Here is a 15471-nt window from a genome sequence, read left to right on the forward strand (position 1 = left end):
AAAATATTTTAAAATCAAATCTCACCTTAATTTTAGCATGCAATATAAGCTCGTTGATTGATTTACTTTCGATTTGAGTCTCCAGCTCAGAAATGATTTCACGAAGCGTAAATCCCTTGTCGATCGAATCTTTGAGATCATTCTCCAGCTTTCGAATTATGTCATCTTTTCCACTAATCTGAGCACATAATTCCTTCCCGTTCTGATCTACAGCTTCCAGCTATACACAATGGACGTGTACAAGTTTTCATTACTCTTGTCTACTACGTAATTATTGCTACAAGCACTATCATTTTATAAATATTACTTGATCATGCAAACAATGAACTAAACAACACTGGGTAAAAATCATTCTCACTCGAAACAGTAGCATGTTTACAAATGCATTCAAATGCAAGCGAAAAATCCATTTATGGATGGATGGTAAAACACGACCATGCTTCAACAGAGGAGACCTCAGGCTTGTGTTTGATCTATAACAAAAGGAATGAGATCGAAAGAATAGAGAAAGAATAAGAATTGATGAAAGTGAAGAAAAACGAAGTGGGGTAAACAGGTCTAAAAGGTCCCCCTTAAGCAAAAATTGCTAGAGTAAACAGGTCTAATACGCTCCCTTAATCAAAAATTGCTATATTTCAACTTTGGACGCTATGATCTCCGCATCAACTACACTAATCTATTGGTATATTAGTTACAAATTAATTCATGTTTCATTTTTATTAAAAACATCCTAATACAAGTAATATTACATATTTTTCAAAGATGCTGAAATTTTAGTTTCATCTTTCACCCAGGACGAAATTCCACAAGTACAGTTTAATATGCCCCACAACAAAAGGATGGTATGCCCCTCAACAATAAGGTTATATGCCCCAATCGAATTATTGAAATTTTTATGATGTTAAAAAAAGGTTACACAATTTACATGAAAAAATCAGTATTACCGTTATTTAAAATACAAAATTTCCTGAATAGTTACTTTACAGTTGTGCTAATAGGGGGCATATAATCCACCTGCCCAAAAGAAAATAACTGGACAATAAACCGAGCTTACTATTTTCTGGAATCATACCAAAACTTGGTATTAATTTATTATTGGTATTAAAAAGGTATTGAAGAAACATTTTTCAATACCTGCATAATACCCCAATGAGGTATAATTCTTTATTTTAGCATTATTTATGTATTCCAGTGATTTTTACTAATACCAAATCAATACCTTTTTGAATACCTCCATACAGTGAATTTTGTTATTGGAAGGTTGAAAACATTTTTTTATTATTCAGGTATTATAATAACTCGTTTCATTATAAACTAGTTATTCGTAATACATATCTGCGTTATCAATTTTGGTATTTTGCCTCTTATGTAGATCTTGTCAACACCATAATGAGGTATGCAGTCGTTGGTACGGAATAGTTGATTTTAGTATTCCGCAGTTATTTTCTTCTGCTCGGGCAGTACTTATACGTACTGATAGTGGAGCGTTATGTTTGGTGATGAACAGTTGTAAAGACATGCATAATTCTACACGCACACATATACCCAGGTTATTTTTACGCAGGGGATACGTTACCGCGTAAAAACTCGCGTTAATTGGAAAATCTGCGTAAAAAAGGCGTAATTGGATAATCCGTGTAAAAAAACAAACAGTTAAAGATTTATACTATTTTCGGAAAGATGGAAGAGACGGATTTGGAAGACTCCTTATAGCCCACACCTCAACAATATGGGTATTTTCGGAATGGACTTCACGAGTAGGTGCCAGAAATTGATTTTTGACGCCTTTTTGAAATCTATGATGGCGACTTCCGGTTTCGTAATATTCTTTATCATCCAATATATATGGATAATTTTGGAATGGTCTTGACGAGTGGGTACCAGAAGTTGATTTTTGACCCCATTTCGATGCCCAAGATGGCAACTTTCGGTTTAGTGAAACTCCCTATAACCCAATCAATATGGGTATTTTCGGAATGGTCCTGGGCTTTCCAACCACACGTGGTGACTTTTAATCCTTATTGCTTCATGAATCGATGAATTACTATTAAGATATAATATGCATTGGCAATTAAGTGATTTTTGCAGTAGATATTACTACTTGTCATATGAATAAAGGAGCCAAACAAAGCATAACTTTGCTTAGCTTAGTTGACCGCCCGTGAGTTTCCCGTGATTGATCAAATTCTGTAAAATTGCATATTGAACCAATTGTATGATATTTGGCAATAGTACATAGTATGATCAATAACGTAGACGGCCATGCCCATGTAGGTCAATTTTGGGATGCATCATCCACAAGTGTCGGATATATCTTGGTGGATTTTATTATTGAGCTAAGTACTCACGCGCTTTTTCTTTTCATTTTAGATCAAAGTTTTCAGGAGTGCGAGCTCCAGTAGAAATATGAATACCGTTCGAATAGGCATTTTAATAATTATTCTTCCGCGGGGCGTTACATAAAAGGATAAAGCCGCGTGGGATATAATAGAGGTATCTATTTATCTATAGCAGCGGTTCTCAACCTTTTCCGTATCACGGACCGTGTAGAAATCACCCTGGATTGCTGCGGACCCCCACGGATAAACATCGATTTTGTATGCTATCAATATGTCATCTTCAGTTAGGAAACAAGACATGAAATTTCAATATGCACTAGGAAAGTATATTTTTCTTTGTGGACCCCCAGCAACGACTTCACGGTCCCCAAGAGGTCAGCGGACCCCAGGTCGAGAATCACTGATCTATAGAAATGCCCTGCTATCGCAACAGAGCGATTTATTGCTTCTCAACTGAGCAAGATGAGAAACCGGACTGGCTCATCAACTTGTTACAGTGACTATCATGATAAAGGCAAATATCTCAGACAGACCATTCTACTGGAGTTCCGCTTCTAGACATTAAAAATGATTTCGACAGTGTTTGATACAAAGGATTGTGCCGTATCCCGATCAGAAGGGCATAATTGATTTATAATAACTGGAGTTATTTATTTCAAAAATATTTTGAAACAGAACCTGATATAAATCCGACTAGTTAGTTGTTAAAATTACTAAAAATAAAACAAAAAACTGGCAAATGATAGCAAAATTGTAACAAAATTTAATATGATTTCATCAGAGTTATAACTAAATGAGGTATAATTTTATTTCCAAAAGATTAGATAGAAACTATATTAGATATAATCATCTATGACAGTGATCTGGTAAAAAAACGATCAAAATCATAAATTGATCGTTTAATAACAGATTATGTTATAATATTGATAGTATAGAAAACTGTCCGCAATTCACTTTCCATTGCGTTATCTGAATATAACCCCAGCTGTTATAAATATCAACCTTAGTTATAATAGTGTTATTGTTTTGTTATGCTCTTCTGATCGGGTACTTATCCTTGTTGTAGTTGAATTAGTGAGTGCTGCTATATACTGGTTGTACCTGTCATCCTGAGGAAACACGTGCTTTGTGGTTGAAAAAGTGTGGACACAGAATTAGCACACTTGAAGTTTTTTGTGTTTATTTCCCGAGCGAAAAATGCAAACAAATGTAAAGTAAGCTTTTAAAAAACTATATATCTGAACATTATCTGAATACTTTCTTTTATTGGGGGTTTAAAGCGCGTCATGCACCGACGAGCCCAGAAAATTAATTTTAATAGCGAAAAATGAACCTCGGAATATGCCAGAACTTCCAGGAAGCGGTTAAATAATGCAATAAAACATTTTGAGCTACAGATTACAGCCAATTCTCTAAAATATAATCCCTCTCCACGGTGAACGACATTAACTGAAGATCATCTTATCATCATGGAACCAAAAAATCCACCTTTTTCGAGGACTGAAATTAAAAACATCGTTGAACGAGATCATAGCATGTGAGTGAGCAGCAAAACCATACGAATGTGATGTCTGAAGAGCGTTTGATCTCCCATATTGCACAACTTCAACCACTTATTCCTAAAAACAATTCGATAGCTAGAATAAACTTTAAGGTGGACGGAAGAAAGTCTGCAATTTTATGGAAATCCGTTTTTTTTTGAGGCGATGAGTCAAAATTTGATCGTTTTGAGTCGGACAGCAAATGTTACGTTTAATTTCCAGCAAAGAGGCAATATAATCCTCAGTATAGGTACCATAAGATCAGTACAACACAGCGGCGATTGTATTATACATGCTTTTTCATAGCAAGGTATGGGGCCAATCGTGAACATTGATGGCAGAATGGATCAGCATCAGTACAAGCAAATATTGTAGGATCGTATGGAGACATCTACCGGTCAATGTGGTGAACGTTTATGCAAGATAATGACCCCAAGCATACATCTCGATTCTTTAAGCAGTGGCTTTTTTATCAAATGGTTAATGATCTTTCATGACCTGCACACCGCCCAGACCTAAATCTAGTAGAAAATTTTTGAAACGACGCGGAAAACACTTCAAAGGTAAGATATCCAAGAATCTGACTGATCTCTGGATATCAATGAATCTGAATGATCATGGTTTGAAGTTGGAGAGCTGTGAATTCTAATGGAGCGATACTGTAAGCCGGTTGAAATCGTCCCCCGTTGTCTAGAGACTGTTTTCAAGCAAAAATGTTTCCCGACTAAACATTAAACAGTTAGTCTTGATCTAGATAAAAATAACAGAAATTTTAAAATATTTGCTAATTCCATGTCCAGGCCCCAATTAACTTCCTTGTGAAATTCATTCATATAATTACAGATGACGTCTAATACCATGGCATACGATTTATTTTCATGTACCCACTAACAGTACACTACATGTCTTTTATTTATCTATCATCCGACCTTGTCGGTCTTAATGAAATATTAAGTATTAAGTATTAAGATGGGGACAAGTCATTTTGAGTCAGTCAGTAAGTTTTGGGGATATGAATGTACTAATCCTGTTTCCACCACTGTACATTGTTTTATTTAACCTCGAATATAGTGACCTATCGTACACCCAGATTTTAAAAACATCGAAAAAAGTACCTTCGCTTTATTGAATTTAGCTTAAAAAATATTTAGCCAGGAATAAAATCATTATTGCCAAAACATTGGCAGATGTATAACCTTTCCAATAAATACTTGTTTGTCAAAATCGGTGCAAAAATATCATCGCACGAGCTCTCCAGAAGAACTGGCGTACTTGACCCCACTCTACTACAACTTAAAATTATGGTCAAAACTACCATTTTACAGATAGCTTCTTGATTTTGCTTCTCCATAATGCAATTACAGTTTCCTTTATTTATAAACTAAAGTAAACACAAAAAACTTATGAAATATTTTTTATAGTAATAGAATTTTTTTAACATATTTTTCTTTTTTGTTGAAAAATTTCACAAAAAATCGCTATTCGCACAGAAGAATTAGTTCCCTACAACTCATTATAATATAGTTTTGCTGCCCAAATGGCAATTTTCGAACAATAACTGTTGAAAGTAATGCAGTAAAGATCTTATACGCCTTTTTTAAAATATTACTTTTGAATAAAAATGGTTTGTTTGCCTGTGGAAAATACTAAATATCCCATACAGATGAAACGTTACTTGAGTTTTTTCGAAAATTAATGAATGTATAAGATTTATACAATATTGTTTTAAAAAGGTAGACTTCAAGTAGTACGAAAGATGTAGTTTAGCTTTAGACAATATATGCAAGCTGTTGGTGTGGTCACACGATCTGTCACGTTAGGCACCATTCCTAAATTGCGTAACGCGAAAATTACCCAAAATTGACTTCCCCCTCCCCCCATGTAACAAATTGTCACAAATTTATTTATCCCCCTCCCCTATTACGTAACAAATTCTACGAAATATTTTTTGCTCAGTAAAAACATGATACGTAACGATCTAGCTTACTCCCCCTCCCCATATGTCACAACTTGTCGTACCACCTCCTCTCCCCCCTTAATGCGTTACGTAATTTATGAATAGTCTTTTACAAGTTATTTATTTTTCATTTCTTCAAACGGAGAGGCGTAACTACCAAAATACCTAGCCAAAAGAGCAACAAAAAATTGTGTATTTGCTTATTTTATTCGACAAAATTGTTTTTCGAATCATACTCTAATGAATAATTTCAGGAAAATAGGTTTTTCAATTGATAAGTTTTATACGTAATTACATATTTGAAAATGATGAATTTGAGATAGATTTCCAATCTTTGAATTACATTTTTCCACAATTTCCAATATTACCCTAAAACGTAGTCAATATTTGGTACAAAAACGTGATTCTCAAATAAACAAATTTTCAACAACTATGACTAGAGGAGACCTATTTTTGTTGTTTTCTTGAGATGGGTTCAAAAACTGTCAATTTTTTAAAAATTGTTGTAAATTCGATAATGCAAAAGAATCTTATCGGACACTGTCGGGCAGTTCCGTTTAAAGGACAATGTTTTTTTGCCCTTCGTCTTCCCGTTCCACAACAAAATATTCACATGACAGTTTTCACAGCAGTTTGTAAACAGAATGTTTTAACTGAAATATAGGCAAAATCAAAAATAAAACCTTGTTTGAGACTATATAAGACATCTCAAGCAAAAACGATACATATCCCAATTTAGTCCCTCTCTTTTATTTCTCATTTTTAAAAGTTCCCTGTCCTGCCTTCTGGAGCCGATCAGCACCAGAGTGCCATTATGTGACCGCCGTCGCCCTTATCACTCAATTTGAAGCGAGAGCGTCCCGATTCTCCGCAGGTCCGATGAATCGCACCCATCAACCTAAGTCTTGACATTTGGGTAGCCTGACGTCGCTGATCTCCCGCGTCGCTGCCTGAACACTGTAAGTTTGGTCTTCTTACCTGTCCCCATATCCACCTACTCTCATCTGTCCCTGATATAATAGCTGCAACACCGATGTAGGAAATAAACCATAATTGCATTCTGTATTCCTAGTTTTAAGAGAGTTGTACTTTCATCATAAAAAACATTCTTTCCATCTTGTATACTGCGGCTATACGCATAACTGTCCCATGTGTATAGGAAATCCCATAGCACATGGGACAGTTATGCTTATAGCGGCAGTATATCCCAGTTCCTAGTTTTAAGATAGCTGTTAAATTTCTCATAAAAACTTTTTCTCCTTTCAAACTGTATTCTTAGTTTTGTGATAGCTGTAAAATTTTTCGTAAAAAAACTTATGTTCCCTCTTTTGTATATCAAACTCTATTCCTAGTTTTAAGATAGCTGCAAAAATATTTCTGAAAATCTATTTTATCCCACATAGCATTACATTTCTAGTTTTAAGATAGCTGTAAAAATCCCCCTTGTTGTAAAAAATATTTCAAAATTGTAACCTTCTGGTTTATTATATCTAACGCTTTTGTGCCTATCAAGTAAACGAACTGAATAAAAAAGCATCACAAGTGACATTAAGAATCCCATTAGGGACCATTCATAAATTATTAATCGTAAAAATTGACCAACATTTACCACAACCCCCCCCCCCCCTTCCCCGTGCAACAAATGATCAAAAATTTCTCTATCCCTCCTCCTAGCAACAAATTCCTTTAACAAAATATTTTCTTCTGTAAAAACATGTTACTTAACGTTCAAGTTTACTTCCCCTGTCTCATGGGTTACAATATGCAACAATAATTCGTACCACCTCCCACCAATTGTTACGTAATTTATGGATGGCCCTTAGGTCATATATCAATATAGACAATTACTTATTTATTGTATCCGTAAATATTTTGCCGTTCTATTGCGATGTGGATACTTTTTAATGAAGGTAATTAAAATTAATTAAATTTCATAAACATGAATCCACGATACTTTAAAGTCTACGCGCAGCGAAATTTCTGATGATTAAACCAACAAAACGCATTTTTGATTTCAATGGACATCCTATTTTTGATTCGAAGCTTATTGATTGTTAATTATACATTATTTTATCATTGAACCAACAATAATATTTTTATTCCAACCAAATTTTATTTTATTTTAGTCTTGAGTAGTAGTTAGTAAGTGTGTTTTTTTCATCTGTCATTACGACCTACCATATTGCAAAGAGCCATTTTTATATATAATTTTTATGTCTTATTTCAAAAAACTTCGCAACCCAGTTATGCCATATAGAAGACATTTGCAAGGCAAAAGCTACGATTATACTGACAATTGGCATTGGCTATAGGTAACTGTCAATGTTAAAATAATTAACAATATTAAACTAATATCTTTGTAACTTGCAGAACAAAGGCAACATGCTAAAACAGGCTAAAACAACATCGATGGACATTCAGAATTAAGCATTCCGAAAGTACATTGATGCCAATTCAATCTAAAAAATGAGAACGAAAAATATTTTATTTGATTTTTAATAAAAAATATGCAACAATACCAACAGTAACTGTATTATTTAGTGTTGTTTTAACAAAAGTATATTGTTGAACTAATCGAGTTCACATCATTAGATCAATAAGGCTGTCAATCGTTTCAACAATAATATTGTCGATTGAAATCTAGAAATGTCAAAACCAGAATATATTGTAGAAACAAAAATATTGCAGATTGTGTCGAATATGGAAAATTATTAGACTTGAGATAATAATAATTATTGTTGAGTTCGAACCAGAATATTGCTGTATGTACAATATATTATTCTGCGTGTATAATTCTAGCATCTAGCAATATTGATGAAAAATGAAATGTTAGTTATTAATAACAATTAGTAAAATCACACGAGAATAAATCACATTGGTCACTGAATGAGATGATTTTTACCCAACGTTCATAATACTACAATTGTTTTAATAGTTTTATTCTATATGCTATCTGTCTGAACTAGAAGAAAATTACAAATACCTACCCAACCAACCAGAAGTTCTGATAATACTTAAAAAGCACACTTTATAGTTCACATAAAGTTCATTGCGAACTTTCAAGCTACTTAAGCCGCCATTAGAACATAAAACGTATTGCAAAATTACTTAAAACGAGAAACTTATCCAGCTTCCTTATGCGAACTTTTGGTTGCTTGGGTACATTATCCAAGCAAACCACATTTAGCCAGTTGACTGCTTACCATATCAAATCTTAAACAAACAATTAAGCAATATAATAAAAATCTACACTTACTTTTTCAATAATCTCCCGATTATCGATACCATAACTACAACTGTCACACAAAAATCCGCCCTAATAATATAAGAAACGTGTGTATTTATAACAGAGTACAAATCAATCATTACGCTTGAAGCACATTTTTAATGATTGGCAATGATTTTTGTGGAAGCGGTCCATTTGGCAGAAGGGCATTTTGCATAATAAATGTTTAGTATTACGGAAATTTGGCATAATTTTTAGAAATGATCACACTGAAGGTCTTTTGGCATATATGATATTTGGCCTGATTGTTCGTATGTCAAGGCTCGTGTTGACGTTTAGAAAACCTTTCTCGTTTACAAGAATTTGTGAGAAACAAATTCTGGACCCTCGACCGTTTATTTTGCTTTGGTTGCAAAGTCTCTTCTATATCCTAAATTTTTGTGTGAAAACTAAAGTTTTACAATGAAACTATTTCACTTGTTTGCCTCTATGTGGTACATAAGATATTCAAATATCACTAAATAAGGGAAAATTGTGTTGAAACAGCATCTTTCGCAGTGATATACATACGAAATATTCTTTGTGTGTAAACAATTTGCTATTCGTACAGAACGGCACTTTACAGTAAGAAATGTTATACGAAACGTGCTATAACAAGCTCTGAGACGTCATCTGACAAAACGTCATGTGACAAAAGCTTCAAGTGGGTAACCTGAGCTTTTGCATATGAGGACGCTGCGCATTGATGTATTGTTTACTATAGGCAGAGGGTATGACACGGTACGGCAGTCAATAAGGAACTGTGATAAAAAGTGCATGAAATATCTATCGATATCGAACTATGTTAGCATTATATAACTTGACGAACAAGGACCAAATAAAGTTATCTCTAAACTACCTACATAATTACTTCGTGTTTTCTTGCGGTATTATCAACAGGTTATGGGCCCAGGGGTTACTTGTACGACAGCTATTCGTTCCCCAATTCTCAACAGGTAATGGGCCCAGTAGTTAACTGGAACTAGCCACCTGGACAATTGAAAAATAGTTGCTTCTGAGGACAAACGGCCGGCGAGAATTATCGTTCCGGTAGCAGCGGCATCCAGCGACGACCAGCGTTGCGGGCAGAAACGGCATCCGGCGACAACCAGCGTTTTGGACAGAAACGGCCAGTGAGGACTATCGTTTCGGACAGAAGCGACATCCGGTGAGGACCAGCGTTTCGGAAAGAAATGGCATCCACCGAGCACCAGCGTTTCAGGAGCAAACTGAGGATGGTAATCCAGCAGCAAGCTGGAGGATCTGTCAAAAGGGTTACTCTCGACGACAGAAGAGGTGGTAGCTACGAGAGGGGAACTCTCGAGCGCATCGTGCCGACGACGGCATACACCGTGCCGACGACGGCATACTTCAACGGTTCGGAGTTGCGGTTCCCAGCCTGGAAATGGCAAATAGACATCATCTTATAAAGATGAAACTCCAGTAAAAGTTGCCAAGAACGCCCAAAGAAGACTTCTACGAACCAGTAGTAGGTGCCTCGGAAGAGCTAGAAGCAGCCAGGAAGGAACTAAGCTCAGAAAACGGCTTGATGACGACGTCGAAGCATTGGATGAGATTGTCATGCTGGTCAACAATGATGTTTTGAATAAACTCATTGGCCTCAGCTATACGAAAGAAGCTATGGATATTCTGGTGAGAACGTACCAAAACAGCGGTACTGCCGCTATGGTCAATATGCGGTTGTATACCATCAAGCAAAGGCATCATGACAAATTGTCTATGATTTTGATGAGTACGATCTGATTATTCGCGAGCTAGATCGTATGGGTTCAAAAATGACAGCATCGGAAAAGGTACATGCTCTACTGATTTCCATGCCAGAAAAGTATCGACACGTCAAAGGTGCTCTAATGGTACTGACGAATGAAGAACTGTGTGCTAAGCCGATCATGGAGACTAAGCGGATGTTCATCGACGTTGAAGCTGGAGAAGAGGAGCAGGCAGGAACGAAAAACGTTGCGCTGTCAATAACAATAGAATAAAATAATTGAAAGTGTAAAATGTTCTTTTTACTCCGGGTCCTGAAGAGAATCTCCTTTCGGTTAGAAGAATTAGCAAAAATGGTAAAGAGGTTACTTTTAAAGATGAAGAGGTTATCGTTGAATTTGAAGATGAACTAATTGCTTCAGGCGCCGGTGGTTGAGTGGTAAGCGTGACCGCCACTCATTCCAGTTGGCCTGGGCTCAATTCCAGCCGAGGCCGTTGAGATTTTTCTGAGGTGAAAAAATCTGTGGTCACGTCTTCCTTCGGAAGGGAAGTAAAGCCGTTGGTACCCGGTTCATGAGTTGATGGATCGATATTCTAGTCCAGATAGTAGAGTCACCTCTCTGGTGTCGGTAAAGAAAAAGCAGAATCCAACTTCCATACTTACTAACAAATTCCTCCTCCCGTGATACTTGTGGATTGCGCAGTACTATATACGGCCTCTAGCAAAAACATGTATCGGACTAACCATTCCTTCCCTTTCCTTCCGCGATCTCTACGTTTGGGCCTGGCCGTCGCCGATATTGATCAATAAACACTTTAGGATTACAAGGAGTTGCACATTGAAAGATGTTTCGCTACTCCCAAGCATAATTATCTACTGATTCCCTGTGCAACTTCAGCTAGTTCAGATCGATAACGGAGTAGCAGCCAGAGGTGGTCGCACAAGCTCAAACTCAAACTAATTGCTTCAGGAATCTTTGTTGATGGGTTTATTCCTCCTTGATCTATTTCGGGAAGAAAAGTCGGCGTAAGATGGAACAAGGTTTCAGCGCGAAAAAACACTTTTTTGCGATTTGTTTTAGAACTTTGCGTGAAGCAAATTGATCAAAACTTTTGTACATTATAGTATATCATTTCAATAACATGTTGTAATTTTTCTATGCAAAAATATTGACAAACGACTCGGTGAAGCTTTTTGTTGAACGTCTCTGGAAAAAACATGATTTGCGGCGTTACCTGCCATTCCAAAACTACTTAACCGATTTCTTTCAAACCTTGCATACACATTCTATGTTAAAGTTACCTAACCCCTACGCTGAGTTTTTGAGACCCCCAATTTAATTTAAGAGTTTTCGGATGCAAAGGCTTTTTTTTTATTCAAATGTAAAGCATTTAAACAAATACCGTCGTCGGGGGTACTTTACGCCTAAATTTAAGATTCATACATGAGCTTCTATTTCAAATTTAACGTTATATTTTAACAAAAGCAAAACATTATTATTCGCTGGATCAACACAAATATAAAAATTGTATAGGGGCCCGGGACTATTAAAACGGTGGGGGTAATTCGGACCCCCTCGATTTCTCAGAAAATAGCAAGACTTTCTGACTATCGTACATATTCGTGGAACCGCTATTCTGAAACATTAATTTTGAGAGCTGAATTTGATTCTTTGTTCTTTGTAGAAAGGAGATACAACGTGTTTCATTTTTTTGCCATCTTAAAAACAAAAATCATGGTAATGGTAAAACCGCGATTAAAGCAGTAAATAAAAGTGATAAAAATAAAAAGTAAGTATTTTGTAAAGCTTCAGGCTTCTAATTAATGGAATCATTTTTGTTTGCGTGAAAACACAGATATTTTCGAGACGCTCACCACTTCTGTGCGAAATGAGCGTACGGGGCTATTCGGGTCCCCTATCCCGTTAACCACCGTTCAGCGGCTTGCGGCTGCGCACACCATTGCACACGCCACAGCAAAGAAAGTACATGGGCCGCCAATCGACAGCTGTGACTTAACAGATTAAGTTTTGACAAAGATTTTTTTTTTGCTTCTTAAGGAGTGTCTCTTATAAATATTTCATAGGTAAATATAATCCCATTGTAAAAAATTAAAGTAAAATAACGGTCTGAATTGCCCCGTAGGGAGATCCGAATTACCCCTACATTGTTAAGGGATGGAAAAACGTAGAGGTTTGCAAATCGTCGCCTAGCGCTGCCATTGAGTGGTGCAATGAACCTTTTATGGCACCAAAATGTAGCTGAGGTTTCAAACTAATAATTATAAACCTATGACCGGTAAATTTTTTCACTTCTATCCACCTAAAAGAGCGATTTGCTTAAGTAGGTCCGAATAGACCCGGGTATAGGCTTAAGAGAATGCTTGCAAGTAATCTTAGTAGGCGATGAAACTGAAACAAATATAAAAAATATAAAAACGTTAGAAGTATTTAAGCTATGTGTATTGATGCGATTGCGGGGAATAGTTCTGCAGTGCAGGCGAATGACCTTATGGTTAAAACCTTACTAAGCAAAAAAAAACTCCTCCGTAGGTATCAGTTTTATTACTCCCGTTCAACTAGTACGTCTAAAATTCATATTCAGTTTTTAATTCGTTAAATCATGTTGCATTACGCTCCACCCTAACTGTTAATATTCGACATCGTTTATGAACGGCCCCCTTGGTGATATCTTTAGAGCAGACAATCCAATGCAAAATAGGATTGACAGGATCTCATTGCCTTGTGTCCTGTCGTTATGTTTGTTATACATACTAAGAATATCAAATCATATGATGGCCGGAAGATTAGAGAAGCACCCCCCCCCCCCTCCGCTTCCCCCTTCAAAATAAAAATATATGTATTGAGAGAAAAAATAATTTTTAATATTGAACTGAAAAAAAACATGGTTGGCAGCCCAGCCGCCAAAAATTTATATTTTTTCTAGCCATCTTGCGGTTTGATTCTAGAGTAAATAGAACCGGAGATATGGGATATGCCATTGCACCACATGGAAAGTCCTTGATTTTATAGTTTATTTTACCGAAGACTTTATTCTGTCAAGTGTTTCCACTCACGTTATGACCCAGTATGAAATGTATAGGAAATTTTCAGGCACTCTAGCGCCACCCAGTGGAGGAATTCTAAATTAAGGTGTGCTCTACTGGAAAGCCCTTGATTTTATGATTTACTTTGTCAAAGAGCCCACCCCGCCAAGTAGTTCCGATCATGAGATATGACCTACTATATATGATCACTATAGCTCATTTACATATTCCCTAGTGCCACCTGGTGGGATAATTCTGCATTAGCATGTTCTTCATCGGAAAGTCCTTGACATTCTGGTCCAGTTTGCCGAAGATTCTATCCTTCCAGATGGTCAGCATTTTTTGTTATTAAAACTTGAAATTCATGTAGTCGAATTTATCTAGGGGAACCGGAGGCAAGTCCGACACCTTAAGCGCAATCATTTTTCTAAAATACCGCAAAGCTCCAAAAATTGCATATTCTGTGCATAATCCTTGTTTAGATGGTTCTTAACAAGATATAATTTTTTCCGCCTTTAAAAAAATTGGATTCGTTAAAAATTATTGGTTGCCAAAAAATGGAGAAAAATAACATTTGAAATACGCTGCGGGTAAGACCGAAACCCCGAAGTGGCAAGAGCGACACCCTTGTTAGCTTTCTTTTTGTCCAATTTTTTCACCAAGAATGTGTTGTGTATGTGTGATAAAGTGTAAGTGATGCAAATGCATGCTTTCTGGAATTTGATCGCGTAGCAACAGGAAGAGCATACGAATGTACGGTGTGAATAAATAATGTTCAACACTAGCTTTGTATTATGGTAAAGATTTTTCCCCTTAATCATTTCAAGCTTTATTATCATTTGTGAAGCCATTCTAAGGGATAAGATCCGTTCTGCAAGAAGAATATATCCCCTGTTACTAAGATTCATTCACTTAGAAGTAACATACGCTTTTGTAGTAAGCTATCCGGTTCGTGTTATGATTTTTCGGAACTTTGTTGATCAAAAATCCAGCAGTCAATGGAAATTGTTCTTCAATATCATTTTAGAATCTCATATTAGGTAATCCTTTTTCCTTTCGTTTTATAATAAACTATGAATCGCGCTCAATTTGATTATTAATATTTTGGTCGGTTTGAGACAATACTAACAAGGAATAAATGCAAATACCAGAGTTTCCGTGTATTTCAAATATTAACATGATGTCATAATAGTGTAATTGAATATCATAAACAATTCCCAGTCGTTCGCATTAAATCCAAAATGAACTCAACCATCTAAACAGTGTGTCGGTCTTACCCCAACAGTGCACATTTTTGTTATAGGCCCAATAAACAGTGTTGGAATACTCAAACTTAACCTCAACGCAGATAAATAATGATATGGAGAGTAGATTGTAATGTGCGGCAAAAATACTGGTGATTTACAAAACTTTTGTTCTATTAAAACCTTAAAATGTTTCAACTAAAAATAACATCCAAGTGCGCATCAACTTTGCTTTCGCGTGCTTTGTATATTTTGTGACGTTGGATGAATCTATATGGCATCTTTGTGTCTCGAAATACTCAAAATAATCGTACTAATGATATCCTGTTATAATTGTATGATTTAAACTTT

The 15471-nt window shown here is 36.0% G+C and overlaps 1 protein-coding gene across 5 annotated transcripts in view; it reads right to left on the minus strand.

Annotated features, from left to right (window-relative positions):
- The window catches only part of LOC131690945 (pericentrin), a 141117-nt gene that overhangs the window by 34304 nt on the left and 91342 nt on the right, over positions 1-15471 (minus strand). For 3 of the 5 annotated variants that reach the window (XM_058977033.1, XM_058977037.1, XM_058977036.1), the window contains 2 exons: positions 9094-9153; positions 26-220 (listed from right to left, as the gene is read on the minus strand). In XM_058977033.1, coding sequence (XP_058833016.1) covers positions 26-220; positions 9094-9153 — 255 coding nt within the window. The remainder of the gene's footprint in view (positions 1-25; positions 221-9093; positions 9154-15471) is intronic. The other 2 variants (XM_058977035.1, XM_058977034.1) reach the window with 1 other exon arrangement.

This window comes from Topomyia yanbarensis, chromosome 3, assembly GCF_030247195.1.
Source record: "Topomyia yanbarensis strain Yona2022 chromosome 3, ASM3024719v1, whole genome shotgun sequence".
NCBI classification, from domain to species: Eukaryota; Metazoa; Arthropoda; class Insecta; order Diptera; family Culicidae; genus Topomyia; species Topomyia yanbarensis.